At 38.2% G+C, this 22,204-nt stretch overlaps 1 protein-coding gene across 1 annotated transcript in view; it reads left to right on the top strand.

Moving 5' to 3' along the window:
* The window catches only part of WDFY3 (WD repeat and FYVE domain containing 3), a 152,634-nt gene that overhangs the window by 103,379 nt on the left and 27,051 nt on the right, over positions 1-22,204 (top strand). Inside the window, exons 23-39 of the mRNA XM_057369192.1 lie at positions 433-544; positions 957-1,147; positions 2,639-2,791; positions 4,379-4,452; positions 4,549-4,710; positions 6,121-6,215; positions 8,172-8,292; positions 9,059-9,276; positions 11,968-12,203; positions 13,448-13,582; positions 14,659-14,838; positions 16,822-17,055; positions 18,590-18,689; positions 19,300-19,460; positions 19,999-20,228; positions 21,060-21,169; positions 22,020-22,202. Coding sequence (XP_057225175.1) covers positions 433-544; positions 957-1,147; positions 2,639-2,791; positions 4,379-4,452; positions 4,549-4,710; positions 6,121-6,215; positions 8,172-8,292; positions 9,059-9,276; positions 11,968-12,203; positions 13,448-13,582; positions 14,659-14,838; positions 16,822-17,055; positions 18,590-18,689; positions 19,300-19,460; positions 19,999-20,228; positions 21,060-21,169; positions 22,020-22,202 — 2,695 coding nt within the window. The remainder of the gene's footprint in view (positions 1-432; positions 545-956; positions 1,148-2,638; positions 2,792-4,378; positions 4,453-4,548; positions 4,711-6,120; positions 6,216-8,171; positions 8,293-9,058; positions 9,277-11,967; positions 12,204-13,447; positions 13,583-14,658; positions 14,839-16,821; positions 17,056-18,589; positions 18,690-19,299; positions 19,461-19,998; positions 20,229-21,059; positions 21,170-22,019; positions 22,203-22,204) is intronic.

Here is a 22,204-nt window from a genome sequence, read left to right as displayed (position 1 = left end):
GATGCTGATGCAGGTTGTCCAGAGGAGTTGTGGTTGCTCCAACCYCTGCAGGTGTTCAAGRCCACGTTGGAGGGGCTCTGAGCAACCTGTTTYAGTGGAAGGTRTCCCTTCCCATGGCAGTGAGSTTGGAATAAGATGTTCTTTAAGCTYTMTTCCAAGCCAAGCAAATCTRTGATTCTATGAACCTTAAATGTCCCTTTCAACRCAGACTCCTTCTCTGGTCTGATGGAATTGTTTTTAAAGTTACTCATCTTCCTCTAACTTTGAAGTCTAGAGATTTCTCTTAACTTTAGAGACTTATCTTGATAATGATTGTAGTTCTGTTTTTTGTACTTCTTATCACAGTAGGAAAATTAGTAAGTTACAAATTTTAGGCTTGCATAAAAAAACCCTATTCCCTTCAGCCCCTGCTGTTTTTCTTATTTTCTTCAGTTGGCAATTTCTTCTCATGAAAATGCCACACCTGTGAAGCTGCTACATAACTCAGCAGGGCATTTGAATGGACCAGCACGCTCCATTGGTGCAGCTTTGATAGGGTATTTGGGTGAGTTGAGTACTTAAGAATTATTATGCTTTGAAGTTATTAATTACTTGTCAATAAGAACTTACGTCTAGAAGATAAATCACGTAATTGAGTAATGGTAGTGGTGGATTGTTGTATTTATTGAACATGTGTATATTTTATGGATATTATGGGGTTTTTTTCCTTGCATGGGATGCTTATTTCAGTTTATAGTTTATCATTATGAAAATATACTTAAGTACTTAACCTTAGCTTATAAACTATTTTTCTGTATTTCCTTCACTTCCTCTTCTGAAGTATCATAGTTCTTCTAGTGACATTCTTTTCATAATTCCAGTAATGCRAAAATGCAAATTGCTTTCACATTTTCATAATTATTTCTTGCAAAAAGTAGATTTGATTATGTTTTAATCCATTTTCTGTCTGTGCTCAGGAGTAAGAACATTTGTCCCCAAACCTGTTGCCACTACACTACAGTACATTGGTGGGGCTGCTGCTATTTTGGGACTTGTAGCCATGGCATCAGATGTGGAAGGGTTGTATGCAGCTGTGAAGGCCTTGGTGTGTGTGGTAAAGAGCAATCCACTGGCCAGCAAAGAGATGGAAAGAATCAAAGGTTATCAGGTATGTGAGAAATRTCTTAAAACAGGCGAGGCTGGTTGAATTGAATCTCACTAGTTGTCATCACAGTTCCTATGGAAATCTCTTGTGTTCTCTTTTGAAGTTTCTTAAGCTCTTGGTTAATTAGCATAGAGGAATTTTGTAGGACATCTTTTAAAGGAGAGGTTGAAAGTTTTTTGTTAAGCCATTGTGCACGTTTAGCTGTATTGTTGAAACAGCATTTGTTGATAGCGTGGAAGAGCACAACTGTGGTACTTAAATGATTCTTSTCCTGTGATTTTGAACCCACCCCTGCAAGCCTGGGAGCTTCTGTCTCTGTGTTGTGCCAGCAAGAGAGAAGGATAGGAACACATGGGAAAAACCCAAACAAGTGAACTCCTAGAATCACCCTTTTAAGGAGACTGCACAGATTTTATAGTTAGTGGTGCTGTTTCCTTTCAAGCTGAAGACAATAATTCTCCATTGGGATGGGGAAAAGGCAGTCAGTTGTGCAGAAGGATTGGYTGAGTGATTTGAAAAGGTCTTCACATGAGCAATGCATTTTATGTTTCTCCTGGAAGCTTCTTTACTGAAATGGAAAGTTCTGTGGTTTGGGCAGCATATTTAAAAACCTTGTAATGTGAATGCCTGGTATGATTACGTCAAAACATGTCCTTCCAAGGAGCCTGTTGCAGAYCTTGGCTTACTTTGACCAAACAAGTCTGGACAGCGTTTTCCTTGTAACATAAGTAGTCAGTGGATCGTCACATATGACCTTACATTCCACTTTATTGACATCAGCAAATAGCATGGTTTGAGGGAGAATCCCAGAAATCTGTGTTTTAGTGTTTCGATGAGRATGGTAAAGCTGAACTGGCTGGTATGTTGAGAGATTTAACAGGTTTKCTTCAGAAGTCAAGAAACTGTAACAGTGCACCTGGCAAATGGTTCTTTCTCCACACAGATTATTTTAAGTCAGTGCATAAACACGGACTGAAAGGACGACATTTGCAGTCTCTAGGGGAGCAAAGGGTAGCAAGAAAAAACAAAGGCWTATTCAGATTTATGTTGCTTTTTTTCAGTGCCAGAATACTTCTTATTTGGGCATGCAGTGCTCCAGGCCTGCTCTGTTTAAGTCTGGCATGTCCATGTTTGTTGTCCAGAAATACAACTGTTTGAGGATGTGCTGTCTTCAGCTGTGACTGACTGCTAGAGAACTGAGAGGGGCTGTGTGTGTGCCTAATCCTCAGGGCCTAGATAGGAACACATGTTTACACACCCCTGTCTGGGGTGTAAACAGATGTTTTATGAGCTGGAGAGTGTCCTGGATATGCTGCTTTTGTGATTGACTGTAATGCCACTTACATACTCTTTCATCAAGACTATCAACTAGAAGTCATACTTTTAAGGGCTTTCTCAAAAGGGACACAGACATTTGATTTGTTCTTCTATGTGCTTAGACAGCATTGCTGTGTGCTCACAGGTACTAATTCCTTCTCTATTCACTTGTTCAAGCTGCTGGCAATGCTGTTAAAGAAGAAACGGTCCCTCCTGAACAGCCACATACTTCACCTGACCTTTTCCTTGGTGGGAACTGTTGACAGTGGCCACGAGACATCCATTATTCCAAATTCTGCTGCCTTCCAGGACCTGCTCTGTGATTTTGAAGTATGTAAAGCTGCACTGAAAAGTGATGATGGTATTGGATAGTGATTAAGTCAAATGCTGGTACCATATTTTAAATAGTGAGCAACAGCAAACGAGGTTGTTACGCTGGGAAATTACTAGTTCTTATATAGTACAGTAAAGGAGCTGAGCAACAAGATTATTGGCAACTTTTCATGCTGAAATGGCTTGAATCACTGCACAAACAATGAACGGGTGCCACAGGTGTTTCTGCTTTTTTTGTTGTTTTAAAAGAAAACATTTTGTAGTTTTTTGTTCATCAATTTCTTTTCACCTGTGTGTTCTACTGCAGTACATATATCAAGGCATGAAAAATGCACTGAATATCTTAAGTAGGAGGTAAACTTTCARCATAGCACATGGGAATCACTTCATCACACAGCTTCTGAAAGGTTAATAGTAAGGGAGTTAAAATTCTGTTTACATGACTTATAAAGTACTTAAGTGTTGTATGGAACTAAGTAGCAAATTTTACAGGGAAGGTGCTAATGGAATAGAGGCTGATAAAAGATTGGTAGAACTTGTCCTTTAGTGTTTGCTCCTTTGGCATTATCTGTACCTGACATGGACTGAGTAAAAGAATTCTGACTCGCATACACTAAAGTAATTAAGAAAAACACTACTACCACTGCCAAACCAGCTATAAGATGCTGACTTAGTATTGCATATCAGTCTTGTACAAATGACTTTACAGACTTAATAATTTCCTTTTTTCACATCTCTATTCGAGTATTASAAAGCACTCCTGGAAACCTTATTTGAGAAGAAACTTTCCAAAAGTCTGAGTTTTTGGCTTAGTTGTTTTTTCTTTTTTTTTGAGGGTTTTTTTAATTATTTACTTCTTTCAGAAACCAGTGACCCAAACATTTGACTTAAATTGGATAAATTAGATGTTCTTACTCATGCAGAACAGGGAAATTAAAAGATTTGTTCTCATCATTTTAGATTATAAGGTTAGAAGAAAAACAAAAGCTAGAAAGCTTTTAATTTAAGCCATTTTATACACCAGAGCACAAGTAATAATCGTGCTTTGTTCAATAGCAAATCAATTTTAAGATTTGCAGCTGTAACTGAGCTTTCTGGCTTTTATGTCTTCTCTTCCTTCTATTGATTGAATAATTGCTATTTTGGGGTTTTTGGTAGAGAATCTAAATAATTGAAGTGCAGGCAATGCTGGGTAAAAAAAATCGAAATTAGGGAAGACCTTGAGTTAAATCTTGGCAGAAGGTAGTAAGTTAGTTTMATGAAGGCATAAACCTTCACTTAAGTAAGTTTAACATAGTCTTGTAAAACCCAGTAGCTCCTTTGGAGGCATTGCAGTGTCTGTTTAAAGTTTGTGTAAAAAGACAAAAATATAGTGTGTAGCCTTTTGTATAGATACCTTTATAAATTTTCATCATGGTACCCTTACAGAGAATATGTTTGGAACCAATGTGTGGTTCTTCATGGCCAGGTAAACAGTCATGGATTTGAATGGTTTTAATCTCTTCATAACCCTTGATTTATTAATATTCGTTTTTAATCTGCAAGTAGATTTGTATACAAAACATTGTTTTTTCTGTATTTCAGGTYTGGCTTCATGCACCCTATGAGCTTCATCTGTCATTATTTGAGCACTTCATTGARCTCCTCACTGAGTCGAGGTATGAAYGGRTGCAAGCCTGMTAATGRGATTTACAGGATTSKGTGATATTTAGAGGATATTTTACATGGCCATCTCCTTTGTTTTCTTCTTGCAGTGAAGCAGCAAAGAATGCAAAGTTAATGAGGGAGTTCCAGCTCATCCCAAGACTGCTCTTGACTCTTCGAGACATGTCCCTGTCCCAGCCCACTATTGCTGCCATTAGCAATGTGCTGAGCTTTCTGCTTCAGGGCTTCCCCAGCAGCTATGACTTACTCAGGTAGCCCACACCTGTGATAATTCTGTCTTTCTTGGTTTTACTGGCTTGGTCAAAAGTCCTTCATGGTCATACTGCTGTGGAGTGTGTAACATAGAATGCTCGTGTACTGATTTTTTTTTTCCTCCATGAACTAGATTGGACTAGACATAGGCAATGTGTTGAAGCCTTGATTTGCACATTATTTTCCATTTGGTATCTGACCAAGCATGGTTGAATGATCAAACTGGCTTAATGTTCTACAGGTGAAAAGTGAAGGTGCTGAATTGCAGCCCCTTTGTTCATGGAAAGCACTGAGCACTCCACCTGAATACTGCTGAATATTATTTGAGATGGGCTAAAAAAATGCTTCTTGTTAAAATGCAGTTTTGATTACTATCTTGAATGCAAGGTTTAGTTCCAGATTTTTTCTTAATCATAACTGTGTAAAAAGATATTTAAGACTCTCAGATGTATTACTACTAATTCTGACTGATGAAAATTACACTAGTTATTGCAATTCATATATACAGGAGCATTTGAAATGCTTTAAAAATAGATTCACTCCTTGATAACTTGAATTTTTTTTTCATCTCTCATTTCATTTTAATGGAAATGGATAAAATATTGCGGGGCTTGGGAGCTCTTTGCATGAGTGGCCATGTTTTCAKCTTCTTACTTTTAAGCACAATTAAAGGTATCAGAAGCCTTAACTTGAGCATCTTACCTGCCTTTGTTTTAATTATACTGGACAAAAAATGATTAAATAATAAAACCATTGATTTTATGCTTAAATGGTTACAGAATAGATTGTAGAATGCTTACATGAATGGTTACAGAATAGAATGTAGAGTGTTCCTTGTTCTCCTTCCTGGAAAAAAAAAAAGAAAAATACTGCATAACTTGGGAAAAGTTACATGMGCTAGGGGTCATTTCAGGTTAGCTGCAGAGGAAAGAGGAATATATTGCATCTCCTTTCTTGGAGTGGTACATCAATGCCTTGTCATGGAAAGCCATGACCCTGTGTTACATAACCTCAAGCTATAGGCAGAAATGTTATTCCAGAGTTGAGTAACCACTGTTCTGATGTAATAATTGTTCAGCTGTAAGGAGTTGAGAATAATGCTTTGTTCTCTTGTAACATGAAGTGTTCCTTTTACAAGGAGTCAGTGGTCTCTCTCAGTTCCTTTTCCTGAATCCTAGCATTTTCAAGGTCCCTTACCTGCAGAATTGTCTGCAAAGATGCCACTAATTWCTGCAAGTTACTTTGGCTAGTAACTTTAAATGAAGACCATTTGCATCAATCTTCAGATGTGAGAAAAACTTGACATTTTTTGCTATCTCCATGTCATGGTTTATATTTAAGGTGAATTATTGATAGATGAAAGTGCATCTGTCATATCAATGAGTAATGTTTTTTCTGTACAYGTCAAGGTTTGGACAGTTCATCTCTTCCACTTTACCCACGTTTGCAGTCTGTGAGAAGTTTGTGGTCATGGAAATAAACAATGAAGAAAAGCTTGACAGTGGTAAGTGTTGATGGTGCTTCCAAGCAGTAGAATAAAAATACCTTGTAGTCTCCTCTGTGCTTGAATACATAAAATGTAGAAATAGTGTCATTAACAATGTGGCAATTTTATTATAACTTGGCTGCCAGTTAGTAGTGGYGCTTTAGTTTTCAGTATTGAGTGCAAAGCAGAACAAAACACATTTTTTTTTGTTTCCTTCAGTTAACAGTGTATGGTTATGTTCTCTTTCATCCAATCAGTTGTGCATCTCTGCTTCTTTGTCGGAAAAGGGAAAAAAACCCACAAAAATGGTTAACAGGTGCATCTGCCCTCCAGGTGTGGAGGAAGTGAAAGAATTAACTAAGACAGCCTAGCARCTTTTCCTTAGGCAAAATAAGAAATGCTACTATCCTTCAATAATTCTTACATTAAATGGTTCTGAGACCACTTCTACCCTTATTTACCTTGTACAGTTACATTTTCAGTCTCTCTGAACAGAAATGTTCTGGTCCCACAGTGGATGTCAGCCAAATAACTAGGAGTATCCAAAGAGTCTGTGTTTGTACATCTTTTGGGAATATCCTGGTGCAGAGGGACAAGTGGAAAAGAAGTGTTTCTGTTTTACATTTAGTTATATTGGTCTGATTTCACAAAGAACAAGTTCTGGGCAGTCTGCACGTTCTGGAGGTGAACTTTTCACAGGAGCATGCAGTGACAGGATTTGGGGAAATGGCATCCAGCCAAAAGAGAGTTGTTTAAGATGAGCTATACAAAAGRAATTCTTTGCTRTGAGGGTGGTAGGCACTGGAATAGGTTCCCCAGAGAAGCTGTGGCTGCCCCAACCGTAGAAGTGTTCAAGGCCAGGTTGGATGGGACTCTGTGCAACCAGACAAAAGCCCAGTGGAAGGTGTCCCTGACAAAGGCAGGGGCACTGAAGCTCGATGATGTTTAAGGTCCCTTCCAACCCAAACTGTTCCATGGTCTGGTGAGATTCATCATTATGTTCCTGTGCCTCACCTATTCCTTTTAAACACTTTCACTTTCTGTGGTCTCAAAGATGATTAAATTTGAGCTTTTTAGTAAAAAAGAGSGTATGGGTATTGGAGAGAGATCAAAATTGGTGTTCTCACTACAGGCCATCAGTTTTTTGTTTTGGTTTCTTTTTCCCCCATGCAAACCACAGCCTGAGCTGTTTTTTGCCTATGTGAAGGACTGAAGAACCTTGGGGAGARATTCAGGGATGTGGCAGAAGTGGAAAGAGAAGCTTTTGAGGAAAAGGGCATGAGATTTTTAGGTTACTGGTGTTCATCAATTCTGCTGTATTTCTGCCACAGAAGATCCTTTGTGTCTGTATCTTGTGCACAAAACCTTGGCCCAGAAATTATCCGTTTATCTCTCTTCATTTTTGCATATGTTGCCTCAAGCTGTGCTGCTTTGTTTTCAATAACGCAAAAGCTGGGTCCTCCTTTAMCAGCCTAAGTACAGGAAGAGGGATTTGCAAAGTAGCTTTAAAGTTAGTCCTGAGCTGCAGGATTGGCTTGGTTGCAGTAAATGTTTTTCAACTGATGATGAGCTTGGGGATCTGTTGATCATTTTTCTCTCCATTTAATTGCCACGTTCCACAATTTTGAGAGAAGGGAGGGATGGGAAGAATGGTGTTTGATTGTGTCTTTACCTTCCAGACAGTGACTGCCTCAGTTCAGATTGTTGTCTGAGAAGCTATAATTCTCTTTTACCTGTTATTTAAACTGCCCAAAGTCCATGTGACAGTGAKAAGGGGCACCAAACATTTTTCAGCACTGTATAACAGCCTGCTTGTGCTTYAGCACAGCTTCCTTGCAGCCTGAGTGGGTTACAACCTTCCTTGAGCCAGGTTGTATTTGCTTATGTATGGAATTTATTAATACCCTTTAAAATGCCCAAGTTCCAAAATGCTAATTTTGCCTCTTTTTCTTTGGTTTTTTTTCCAATATTTAGGAACAGAGGATGATTTTGGAGGACTTGTTTCAGCTAATCTTATTCTACTACGGAACAGGCTTTTAGATATCCTTCTGAAACTTCTGTATACATCTAAAGAAAAGACAACTGTTAATTTGCAGTAAGTACAAAAAAACCCTTGAGGCAGAGGAAGGATATAATTTTTTATTTCAAGAGGGAGAATTWCACAGCCTCCATTCAATTCACTAGTTGAATTGCATCATTTTATAGGAATTGTTGAATGATTTATAGAGATGTCACTGAATTACTCTCAGGTATTCTAGTAGAAATGGAACACGAGTAATTTTGTTGCTTTCTCTTTACTTCATGCATAGCTATAGAAAAAAAAATCTACCAAGAGAAAACCTTCATTTCTACAGAAGTGGGATAGTCAGCTTCTCATTTGGTTGAGATCCAAAGGCTTCAGTAGGGGTTACTGTTAAGATCATTGACTCTATAATACCCCTTAAAATTGCAGAAAATAATTTTTTCAAATATTCCCAAGCAACTCTTCTCTAATAAAAACAAAGAAACAACCTTCCTTCATTTTTTAATACCAGTTTATTAAGAAAACTTGTGAAAACTTGTTCAACATAAAGATTTCAGTTCAGAATTCTATATTTGTTACTAAAAGCAGCAACTGGAGAAATCTCATGCAATGGAATTAGTCCCAGGAGCCCTATTTAGTCTTTCCTTTCTTCTGAACAAATGCACATTACCTGTTTAATTCAACAGGAGTTGATAAGCCATATTTCATGTTTGTAGCAAACTTAACTAAGAATTTGCTCTTGAAGTTTGCCCTGCAGTGGAGGACATTGATTTTTGCTCTCCAGCAGGAAACTGAATGCTGTAAAATGTGACTTTTTCTTTCCCCTSTCTTTACTTAGGGCTTGTGAAGAACTGGTCAAGACACTGGGTTTTGATTGGATTATGATGTTCATGGAAGAACATYTGCATTCCAGCACTGTCACGGCAGCCATGCGAATTCTTGTGGTCCTGCTGAGTAATCAGTCCATCCTTATCAAGTTTAAGGAGGGTCTCAGTGGTGGAGGCTGGCTGGATCAGACAGATTCTGTGCTGACCAATAAGATTGGTACTGTTCTAGGTAGGTATCTCAGCCCCTGGGAACTCGGGGGTTACTGGGAGCACTGTGCTGCTGTGTTGAGCTGTGGGGTTATTGTGTGGATGCTTTTCTGTTTCTCTTGTCTGTGCTGCCATCAGATGCTTCTGCACTTTGTTTTTCTTACAACCAAGAGTTAAGATTTCCTAAATAAAAGGGAGTGGTTTTACAAGCTGCTTTCAGCAGTCATGACACAGATGTCATTGTAGTTCAGTTTTGGCTCATGGTCTGCATGAAGCCTATGTAGCCAATTGTTTTTTCAGTTACCATCATGGTAAGATTGAGTGTGTCCCATAGGCAGGCACAGCCGAGTTAGGTGCAAAGGTAGCATAGAGCGGCACCTTATGCACAAAGCTAGTGAAGATTCAGTAGAATTTACTTGTTTGTTTACTTTTAATAGAGCATTGTGCARTGCCATRTCTGAGCTRCTTTGACTARGGAGTTCTGTGTCCATCAGATTTTCCKGTTTGGATTTTTTCTGTCTTAAAAATGTCTGTGTTCACGATACCATCTCAGTGTTTTCTCCCTCTCCTGCATTCTTTTGTACACAGGTAAGCTTTCTGTTAAAGGCTTTTTTTTCAGATTCTTAAAGCCTTGGTTATCAAGGTTATCAGACATCTCAATTACACCTTGTGACCTAGAATTAAGTGTAAAAGGCTTTAGTGCTACAGGACCCATTCTGAGCATCTCTGAGCTGTCTGAARTGTATCTCCAAGTCTTTGAAATAACATTTGTCAATTCTTTATAGAGAGAGAGGTGTAGGGGCAATTTCCCATGACCGTTTTTTTTTTCACATCAAATAAAATAGTACTTTTCAAATGAATATCTATTCAGGCCCTGGTGCAAACTCCTTGACATTAAATGAGGGTCTTTCAGGAGCCTGAGTAGCCTTTAGATCAGAGCAGTGGTATCAACAGTAGTTACAATTTCATTGTTGTTCCTAAAATCATTGTACAAGGAGCCACCTCTCTGTGTTGCAGCAGTATATGAACTGTTGCTGCACTAAAAATTTTTCCCCAATTGGTTTACTATAAGGACGTAATTRAAGTGTTGAAGTGATCTTACTTCAGGGAGAGGGCTCTTCCTGAAATGAAAATAGAAAACTATGAAAGATAGTTCTTTCTGCTTTGTATTTTTGACAGATTTCAAATATGGCATCTTGGGTTTTTTTTCATAAATAAAACTCTCTATTATGTCTGTCTGTTTATTGTTCCCCATAATATATCCCTCAGGATTTTGAGCTAGAAGCATAGGATGGTTCTTTGCATTACTAATAAATTAGGAGGATTAAGGAAAGCAGTTTTTCAGGAGCTGTAAAACACATGCAAATATTTATTGTTAAAATAAAAAGCAACTGTTGTCTGGGTAATTTTGATTAAGATTCTGTATTTTAATTAAGAAACAATTCTTGTACATACATTTCCCTTGCATGATTGTGCCTTAAAAACTTGAAAACCACTGGCATTTTAGGGAATGGACAGTTGTTTATGTAGTATGTACTTTAAGTGTCCAATAGCATAAACATTTTCTTCAGTCACAAAATCTAAGTAAGATTTTGATTTACAATCACATTTGAAAAGTGTTTGTAGAGTTTTCCTATTTTTCTTATTATAGTATCACTTTTATTGAATCCAAGCTAGTCTGTGTTGAAACAGATATTTTTAAGCTTGAATCTCATAAAGTGATAGTGACAGATTATTTCATTTTTGTACCCTATGTTTTTTAATAAATCATAACATACTGGCTCCAAGATTTCCCGTGAAACCAAATACTAGCCATTTTTGTTGAAGGTTACTGATGGAATTTCCACAGTTATGTAGTACAGATTTCGTTAGTCTGATTACTGATGGATGTTTTCTGTTTAAAAAGTCAGTTTCTGGTGGAAAGTGTGTCTGTATTTGAGCCTCAGAAAAACCATCTGACCTCTGGCAGTGTCAAAAGAATGGTTTACAGTGCTGATCTGGAGAGTGAGCTGTCTTCCTGCCTGTTTCCTTGCTTGAAAATAAGTGCTTCTGCCATCCTGGTGTATTGTTTTTTGGTTTTTTTTCTTTAAGTGGGAAATTTAAATACCTGTGTAGATGCAGCGTCACAAAAGGTGGTTCTGGCAGCAGTTAAATAAAATAAGACTATTTAATGCTTGCCACCAGCGGATTAATCATTAACAAAATACCTAAAATAAGATGTTTCTAAGATGTGTCAGAACACAAATTAGCTGCCCATGGACTTAAATGGACCATGGGGTTGCTGCTTCATAGTATACATCTGTAACTGAGATTAAAGTGATATTTCCCTYTCAGCCAGCAAAATATTTATTTTCAGAAGCCTGGATGTTTTAAAAGTCAGAAACTGTGGTCACGGCCAGAAAATGGATATGTGTGTGTAAGCAGTAATATTAGGCAGTCTGTATGGAACAGTGGTGTACTGGAAAGTAGCATCCATGTGGTACTGGAAAGAAATAATTTGCTTTTTTAAAAAAAAATTTAATTGTTTAAAAAAATTAGACGTATGAGATAGAATGGTGTCATATGTGTGCGATAGTCTATATGCACATGTTCATTTTCTACAGCATTAGTTTCTGAGGAGGTACCCTTTTAATCTCAGCAGGTGAGCAAGAATGATCCTCACAGGTAATTCCCTATTAACATTGTTGGCTTTGTGTGTTGTTTTCCATTGCAGGGTTCAATGTTGGCCGGAGTGCTGGTGGCAGATCCACGGTSCGGGAGATTAACCGGGATGCTTGTCACTTCCCAGGCTTCCCTGTTCTGCAGTCCCTTCTCCCAAAGCACACTAACGTGCCTGCACTCTATTTCCTCCTCATGGCCCTTTTCCTGCAGCAGCCAGTCACTGAACTGCCTGAAAACCTGCAGGTCAGTGCACCTGTCATCAGCAGCCAGTGTAATCAGGGTGCCAAGGTAGGGATTATCCAGTACCATGTGAATGCAATTCTGTCTGTCATGAAAGAAAATAATGGATTTAACCAGGTGCTCTCCTTCTCTGCAGCTGACTCATGATGTGGTGTGGTGTTTAGTGCTGGACTCTTTGGGGTGGGAGTRTGTGGTCTCCTGTTATGGCTTAGTTGTCATTGGTGTCACTCTGGTCCATTTTAGGGTCCAATGAAAAGCAGATCTCTAGGTCAAGCTGACATGCTGTGGATATTGAAGGGAACATAATCTTTTGCTTGCTTTCTTTGGTTATAAGATGGGGGTTTTGTGGGTTTTTTTTTTATTTTTTTTTATTTTAAGGGGTGGTGAGTTGCTATGTTGAAGAGTTCACAGGTTACAGGCAAAACAAGGTAGCTTGTATTTTAGAAAGTCTCTGTGGTTTTGTAGGAAGGCAGCTCCATTGCTGCTGAAAAATGTTGGTTGTTCTTATTGTGAACAGGTTATTTCGGGCTTTTTTGAAGTAAATTAGTACATATTATGACCAAAAACAGTCCCAGAAAGCCCTAGAGTCGTGCATTATGAAGAAAATCCATGCTCAAGATAGGCAAGGTACCTGTTTAGAATGGGTGCAGTGCTAACATTTATTTATCATAAGAATTAAAAAGTAAAAATTTCAAACCAGAAGGTGTTTTGCCTGCCTGCTTTCTCAAGAAGAGTACTTGATAGCACATTCAGCACTTTGCTACCATGAGGTAGAGGCATAAAACTCACCTGCCTACAGCATTGAAATATGACACTCTTAAACTAAACTTGACAACTTAGTAGTGCTCTTAATACTAGAAGTGGACACTTGGTGCCTTTTTATTTTATGATTGATTTAATGTTTTAGCCTGGAAAAATACAATTTTATTTGTTTGTGTCGTTCATAATTTTTTTTCCATGGTATACCACGTGGGTTTTACTGCTAGATTTGAATGCAATAAACTAAGGTAATTGTGCAACACATGTGCTGACAGGTCTTTTGTTTCCAAACACTTGCATACTTCAAAAAGGTGAGAGTTGTAGTTTCATCAGCTCATGGTTGAAAGAAATGCTYTTCAGTGGCATGTGCTCTTCATATGAAGAAGTGATGAAAATGTTTGGAGGATGTGAAACAATTGATTTTTTTATATACTGCCAAGTGAACRTATTGTATCTAATGAAAAKCAGTATACAATTGCATAGGAGAAGGGGATTATTTCATGGCTTCTGTCTTCTCTCTTGCTCTCTTACAGTTTGATTTAGACTCCATTTGGACATTCATATTTGGAGTTCCTGCCTCCTGTGGCACTGTTACCTCCTCAATACACAGTGTCTGCACAGAAGCTGCCTTCTTGTTACTGGGAATGCTGAGGAGCATGCTGAATTCTGTAAGCATAAAAATTATTGCTTTTATTTGAGTATATTGAGTTGTTCAAGTTTTCCATATGGTCAAAACCCAAATTAGAAAGGTTGATGTTTTGTTAGTGTCATGACAAAATTAGTTGTGTGTTAGGCTTGTAATACTTGGGTCAAAACTCATTTTCCTGGGTTTTTTYATGTTACTTTTCTCTGTGTCTGTAGAAATACTAGTAGCCACAAAATTGGCACTGCTTTTTCACAAAAACAGGCTGGACTTTCTGTTTAGCTGCAGTTAAAACAAAACAAGAAAGCAGGATACAATGTCCTTGGCAGAKCTAATTGAATTTCTTTCCCGATTAACATCCTGGGGGAATGTTTGAGACTCTGTATCCCATCTGCTCTGAGCTRTGTGAGTTGCAGGTTTGGTGAGTGAAGCATCCCCATGCAGAGAAGTCCCCTGGCTATGAACAGCCAAGTGCCAGAGGAAATTAATTTACTGCCAGGGAAATGTGTCATCTTCTCATCTATGAATTTAATGTCAAGAGAAGAGAAAGTTGGTTTTTCAGTGGGAAAATTTTGTATTTCCTTGAAGCTGAATGTGTTTCTGCTGAAAATTACCTCCTGACGTGTTTGAAAAGCCGCATCTGTTTGGTTGTCACTTGTTCAGTCATCATGTGTATATGATACGCTCTATTGCTTGCATGTTTTTGCCAAGGTAACATGTCCAGAAACATCTTCTGGACATGTGTAGCTGCTGCAGTGCCCATTGCTGCTGTCACATGTTCTGTTTCTTTGCTGCTCACCTATCATGGTGTTTGATYCTCACCTGTTTGGATGCATTTGAGACATGTTAGAGACATGTGCTGTGTCTTGTGTGCTGTCAGCAGGCATGTACGCAGATGTGCCAAGGCATTTTGGGTTGGCTTCATTCTTTTTGAGTCATTACATGTTAGAGCACACATTTTTACTTATGTCAGCGATGTGCTGTCAAATGTGGTTGGTCTCCTGTTTGAGATGTGCTTGAAAACATGCTCTTCCTTTCTGAAATATGTATTCTTCAATTGGAGCTGTTAGTGCTAATCTGGTGTTTAATCTTTCAATCCAGCCCTGGCAGTCAGAGGAGGAAGGCTCTTGGCTTCGAGAATATCCAGTCACCTTGATGCAGTTTTTTCGGTATTTGTATCACAATGTGCCAGACCTCATTTCCTTGTGGATGAGTCCAGAGTTCCTGTGTGCGCTGGCAGCAACAGTGTTTCCTTTCAACATCCGACCTTACTCTGAGATGGTAGGAAATCCAACTGCTTGCCTGTTTTTATTTTTCCTGAGTGTTACTTTCAAGGATTTTTCAATTATCAGTCATACCAAGATAAAGCTCTGCTCACCTTGCATAAGAGGATGTCATCCGGGATGGTGTGGACATTTTCTACTTGGGTTGTGGAACTGAGAGAAGAGCTTCAGGGCAGTTACTGTGCAGTGATGTCTGAAACAACATGTTAGGGTGAACATGCAGTTTGCTTGTTTTCTAGTGGGCCATTATTTTCAATCATATGAAAAATGTTAGTTCAGGTATACAAAAGCAGAAGAGACTAAATCAGCCTTCTGSTCTGGAGGATGTGATAAAACCTAAGACTTCCTTTTCCTCCCACTTCCCATTTCTGCTTTTGTGGCTTAACCACAGTATTTCTTGTATTTCCTAAAACTACCAAGTTCAAGCCAGGAGAGGGTGTGAATTCAACTTCGCTTGCATTGCTGCCTGAAGTTTTATTTGGGCTTGGTTTCACTTACAAATTATTCTGTTTCTAGGATATAAATGGAAAGAAAAGAAATAGATATTGTCAGCCAATATCTAAAAATGATTTTATTAAGAACATGGAAGGATAGTTAGGCTAGAGATTGCCAAGTGCTGGAACTATGGAGAGTGTGATAAAACATTTCAGGAAGTACTTACTGGTGGTGTGCTATTGTTTTGTTGCCATTGAAACTGGGAGATCAATTTTTAACAGTGCCTGCTCACGAGTCTCTCATAAAGACAGGTCTTTTTGCTTTTATGTTAAACTTGCACATAAAGTAGATTCTAGGAGTTTGCTCTCTCTCAAAAAAAAAAAAGTGCCACTTACAAACTRGTAATGCAGATTTGGCTTTCACGTGTAAAGTGCTTTTAGAGGAGCTTTGTGTCTCTGAGCAGGCTTTAGCTACTGGATCCCTTGCAATTGTGAGGAGCTGCCTGACAACTTGAGCTCTTAGCTGTTTGAGAGTGCTCTTGACTCCAAACTGGTTTGCTCTTCCAGTGTCTCTGTCTGCCCAGAGGTGTAGCACTAATCATTGCCTGGTGAAATAGCTGAATAAAAGCCAGATTTCTGCAGTAAAACATTGTAATTTCAATTCAGCCTTGAGAGAAGATTCCTAACTGGTCTTTCAGCTTTTCTGAGATTGCTATTAAAAATAGAAAGAATACATATTTGTATTTCTTTTAATTTCTTGAGAATGTTCTCCTGCTAAAGCAGACCAAATATTCAAAACATTTGGCCACTTCTCATGTAAGCTGGCAATGCAATAAGCCTGTTGAGGGAAATAATATTATCTCCTCTTTCATTTAAAGAAGGGAGTTACATAAAAAGAGTCCATCTTCTGGACTTGACAGCTTTCATTACTATTTGTGCTTTTATTGCAGTCCTCTTTAAGAGCTAGCCTTTCAAAGGTTTCTGTTCATCAGAAATGGGAAAGCTGTGGAGACCCTTTTTTTTTTCTTCTTCTTTTAGAGATTTTTGGGAAACCGGCTTACCCATAACTGCACTCTGATGAAGGTATTGTACTAAAAGAAAAAAAAAAGGCTCAGTTCTTTTTTTTGTTTTATGTTATGTAAGCTTGATGGCCTTTTTTAGTTGGCTTCTGTCATGATTTTATTTTAACTGCTTTAGTTAATAACTTTTTCAAAAATTTTCTTTTTTTTTTAATTTTTCTTTTTTTTGCCATGAGAACATTTATTTTTGCCAAGTATCTAGAAATTGCCCAAGTACTTCTGTTGGTCAGTAAATGTGAAATGTAACTCATGCCAGCCTTCACTGATCATTGTTTGCCTTGGGAATCCAAAACTGGATGTTTCTGTATTGGGGATCTGATCCTGAACATCATATTATTTTAAAAATGTTTCTTAAGAAGCAAAGTTTGAAGTGAAATACACTTAGAAAGACAAGCAAAGAATGGAGAAGTGAAAAAAACTGCCATTATGTTGCTGATCTCTGCAGTTTAAACATGCTGGTTTTTACAGGTCACTGATCTTGATGATGAAGTTGGGTCCCCAGCTGAAGAGTTTAAAGCCTTTGCAGCTGATTCTGGCATGAACAGGAGCCAATCAGAATACTGCAATGTGGGCACCAAGACATACCTGACCAACCACCCTGCCAAGAAGTTTGTGTTTGACTTCATGCGTGTGATGATCATTGATAACTTGTGTCTCACACCAGCCAGCAAACAGACTCCACTGGTAGATCTTCTGCTAGAGGTAGAGTTTCTTAGGGTTTTGTGTTTTTATTTTGGTTTTGTTATTTGAGCATAGTTGTCACAGCTTATTSCCTAAAGTGTTTTCCTCTATTTACCTTACAAAGTTAGGCTAGTGATGACCTGAGATTCAGCAGAACTGTTGTGAAATAGGAGTGGGGAAAAAAAAAAGAAACACTGGTGTTTCAGAAACAGTAGTTTGTTTACCTTTCTTTAGTGACTTGGAAAACCAGTATGAGAAGTTGTAGCTCTCCTCAAGTTTTATTTTTGTCGAGTATGATTCAGTTGTTAAACACCTTTCTGACCAAGAGATCTATACTGACTTTGTTGAAAATGTATAACCCCTACAGAAATATTAAGATTCTGTTCTGTTCGTATTAAATAGAAAGAAATTGTGCTATAGATAGTGCCACTTAGATAAAAGACATATGGGGCCAAAAAACTATAAAACCTCACAAAATAACTGCATTGTCTTGCTGTGACTTACCATGTCAAGTTCGTGACACTTGCAGAAAGCATTGTCCTGTTAATGGTGAGGAAAGGAGTTGAGGAGTTCAGTTACCATTTAACTGCCTACACTTTCAGACAGTACATTTTGAAATGTTCACTTCACATCAATTCTCATTCTCTTTGACATAGCTGTTGGTTACCTCATCTTATGTGTTGCTGAGTATCCCTGATTTTTTTTGAAAGCTGCAGGAATTTTGGACTATKCTTGTATATTTCCTAACAAATTTCCTGGGGCAGTTGGGCACCTCTTCACTGTCACAAAGCAAAAAAATTGAAATGTCAGAAGATGTCACTTAACCACAGTACACTGGAAAGCATCTTTGGGACCAYGTTCAAGTGGCTGCAATTGCTTTAMAGCTCTTTTAACTTGCTATCCCTTGTCAGTGTTCCTGGCCCCTAAGCATAAACAGTTGGGTAGGTACAGACTGCTAAACCTAATGTTAGATGGCTCTCTGGAACTGTTCAAGTGGATCATTCARTTAGGGATGATTATATTCACTGAACAATACAAGGTGATAAAGCAGTTTTTCTYTTTAGTTTAGCAGGTCCATCTATTATGATTTTATCAAGGCTGATGTAGTAATATGCAGAACCCCACATAAGTGATGACCAATTTACACATTTGRTCTGACCCATTTACTCATTTTTTACTGAAGGAGGTGACTCTAAACTGTGATTCCCTCAGTTCACAGTTTAACCATATGTTTAAATGCAGTTAAAGAGTTTTCTGCACCTTTTTCAGAATGTGTTCTTTTCCAGTTCCTGTTAGGGCAGAAGATAATTTTACTGGATTTAAATAGGAATCGTGCTTACTCTGCAAGACTGCATGCCGACAATGTATACTTGATGTGCATGTTTAAATTTTTTGATAAAGCCAAAACTTTTAACTTGAGATAGAATGTTAAGAGGAAAAAAGAATAGCTCAAAAAGCTGAGAAAAGAGGAAATCATCTAGAATTCCTTCCTTTCAGTTCAGAGATGTTAATTATCTTAATATTATCTAAATACAATCTTAATATCTTTTTTCAGGCTTCCCCTGAAAGATCAACTCGAACACAGCAGAAGGAGTTTCAGACATATGTTTTGGATGGAGTGATGGACCACCTACTTGCAGCTGATGTTTTATTGGGTAATATAACAAAGTTTAATTATCAATCTATTGATTTGGACACAAGGTGTTGAATCTGTTTTGTTGCAACTTGATTATCTTAATTTTTTCCCCTGCCTTTTCCTTTCCTTTAATGTGTAAATGGTGTTGCTGTGCTTGCATGTTCCCTCTCTACCTTGATTATGCCACAGCTGGAAAATAGGTTATTMAAAAAACCTACATGATATAGGGGGCCCAGTCATATTTCATGGTGGCCTGCTGGACTTSCCAGGAGCTCTTGGTCTGCTCTGCCTCCATCCCAGGTATCATGGGAGGCTGTATGCATTTCTGTTCAAAAGTCCTTCTAAGACTCCCCATTTCTCACCACCACAGTAATTTGTCTTCCTCTGGGTGTAGTACATTAATAAAATCAATCCAGAATTTAAAAAAAATAATAAAAAATCCAGAACTATGTTTGCTTACCATCACAGGGGAAGTCCCATTGTAGGGAAGCGATGAGGTTTTAGCTTTCATTGACTGAATCTCTTTCTCTTTTATGGAAGACTAGAAAGCATAAACTAATGTGATTGTGTTTATGCAGATGGAGTTTTTTGATAAATGTAGAAAACTCTGGTATTTTTTTCTTACCTAGGTGAAGATGCATCTCTGCCCATCACAAGTGGAGGAAGCTACCAAGTGCTGGTGAACAATGTGTTTTATTTTACACAACGTGTGGTRGATAAGCTTTGGCAGGGCATGTTCAACAAAGAATCCAAGCTTCTTGTGGACTTCATAATCCAGCTCATTGCACAGGTAATGGTGCTGTTCTATTGCCCTCCCTGCAAAGCCATTTTTGCAGGTTATGTTGAAATTCATAGAGTGATGTCACTAAACTACCTGCTCATGATACTTGTGTGAGTCAGCATTGAAATATGTTTTTCTTCTTCAGTCTTTGCCTTTACTGAGCTTTCTTAGCACATTTTGTCACTGTGCAGAGCTTTAATATGGGCAATTGATCAAAAACTGCTCACAGATCACTTCGGGTTTTTTTGGAAATTCCCCCAAAATAAACAATGGAACATGCCTAGCATGAATTTTGGGAACCTTCCTAAATTTACCTTGACATTTTTGGGAAGCTTCTTCACACACTTTTATTGGAGATTGTTAAAAGACTTGCTGTTAGAAATCAGCAAATCAGTTAATGTCACTTCAGTCCTTGAAATTCATGGAATTGACACTTCTAATAAAATGACAATTTTGAAAAGTGAGCATGGGTCAATTTAAGGGAAATTGTGTGCCAGTAAAAKGATTTTCTGCTACTTCTGATCATGTTGTTTTTACTTCCCATCAGTCAAAAAGAAGATCTCAGGGACTCTCRCTGGATGCCATTTATCACTGCCTGAACAGAACCATCCTGTATCAGTTCTCAAGAGCGCACAAAACTGTTCCTCAGCAAGTGGCTCTCCTTGATTCCTTAAGGGTTCTTACTGTGAACAGGAACTTAATTTTGGGACCTGGAAATCATGATCAAGAGTTCATCAGCTGCCTGGCTCACTGCTTGATTAATCTGCAYGTGGGAAGGTAAATGTCTCAGACAGAAGTTCATTCCAGAAGMAGGGGCTGGGAAATAAGTGAGCAAATAAGTGAGCGAATTTTGGAGGACAGTTTGTAACTTCCCAGTCAGTGAGTTGCAAGCCAGCTTCAGAGATTCATTTTGAAACAAAATTAGTTTTGAAGATCTTGGGTACAGAGAACATTTTTACCTTCTTTTACAAAGTTAAATACTGACATATGTGTTTATCCAGCTGTTTTGTTGTTGTTATTTAATACTTTGAAATGTTTTAAAGATAGAAGGAAACAATAGGGATAGGTAATTAATAGTCAGAGGGTCCTGTCACTGGATTTACTGTCTGTTGAATCATTTCATACAAGTTCTGTATCTTGGAATTYCTTCTGCATAGCATTAAGTTCAGTCATGCATTAAATTGGGTGTCCCTGACAAATGCTGTAGACACCCACTTTTCTGCATTGCTGCAAATGCCAGCCTGGCRTTTTCATTTGTTCTTTCCAAGAAGATGCACAACTTGTGTTTCATCCAAAGATACTTGGCGAGCATCATCCACCCCCAGTGTTCTCCATTTCTGGCCTCATCTGTTTTATGTTTCTGCAAATATCACCATTTTCCTCTAGTGACACTGGTGTCCATGGCATGTCATTTCTTCATAAACCTTCAGTTCAGCTTGTGGCCAGAGATTGTCAGAACTCAAATGCACAGAGGTGAAGATGCTTTGCTGTAGTACTGTGTATTAATCTTTGTGATGCTGTTACAGGGAATCAATCAAATACTTTAGCTTGACATGGGGTTTTGTGTCCTTTTATTCTGATGGTTGTTAATCYATTGTGTGTTTGTAGCAATGTTGATGGGTTTGGATTGGAAGCAGAAGCCAGGATGACAACTTGGCACATTATGATCCCCTCTGATATAGAACCAGATGGAGTCTACAGTCAAGATGTCAGTGAAGGTAATCTGAGAATGACAAAGCCACAGATGTCTCATAATGCCACTTCTGTATTGTCATCACTAATCTTTTACCCCAGTGACTTGGGGCRGGGGGCTGTGGTGCGTGTGTGTTACCCAGTTACTCTCTGGAGGGGAGTGGGGGATGTGTGTGTGTACAGAAAAAAAAATAGGTGAAAAGACATTTGGAAATACCAAGGTGGATACATTGAGGGAAAGTTACTGTTTTGTTAAAACAGTAAGAGCTTTTCATTGTTTTCTGGACATGCTCCAGAATTAGAAATACTGTTTMATATGCATTGTTTTAAATGCAATAGAAATAGGTCACTTTAAGTAGGAAATAGTTGGTATAAACTGTAAAATATTATTTAATGGCATCCTTATGATCTTTCACTCAAAGGAAATTTATAGACTAGCTGTGGAAGAAAGTATTCAGTAGGGTTTTTTCTTATGTGTGTATTTAATATTTATGCAGGTACTTAGGCACACATTTTACATAAAAATGCTAAAGCATAATGTATGTATAGAATTATATATATATTTATAGACACAGACCCCTAGAAGGTTTTTTTGATCTCATTCTCTTAATAGATGGATGTGGGATATGAGTCACAGYTAATCAGAGCCAGCCGTTCAAATTCACTGAGAAAAAATGGCCRAAATTAAATGTTAGATACTTTCTGATAGCGTATTAATGGCAGAAAAAGACACTCTGGCCAAAGGCATTTCACACATCATGCAAGGGGGAAGAAACTGTAGTGTAATTGCAGAAATTAGTCATTTCACTGTTGTAAAAATATCAATTCTTTGAGCACTGTAGACAGCTTGCTGTTTGTGATCTTGTACTTATGCAGGTCGCCAGCTTCTTTTAAAAGCCATAAACAGAGTRTGGACAGAGCTGATCCACAGTAAAAAACAGGTTTTAGAAGAAGTTTTCAAAGTGACACTGCCTGTCAATGATCGTGGCCAAGTGGATATAACTGTTGCCAGACCTTTCATTGAGGAAGCGAGTTTAAAGTGTTGGCAAAACCATTTGGGT

The sequence above is a fragment of the Malurus melanocephalus genome, unplaced genomic scaffold (genome assembly GCF_030028575.1).
Source record: "Malurus melanocephalus ecotype Western Australia unplaced genomic scaffold, MMel_1.1 scaffold_105, whole genome shotgun sequence".
NCBI lineage: Eukaryota > Metazoa > Chordata > Aves > Passeriformes > Maluridae > Malurus > Malurus melanocephalus.
The sequence above is the reverse complement of the archived record's forward strand: the minus strand, read 5'-3'. Positions and strand labels throughout refer to the sequence as shown.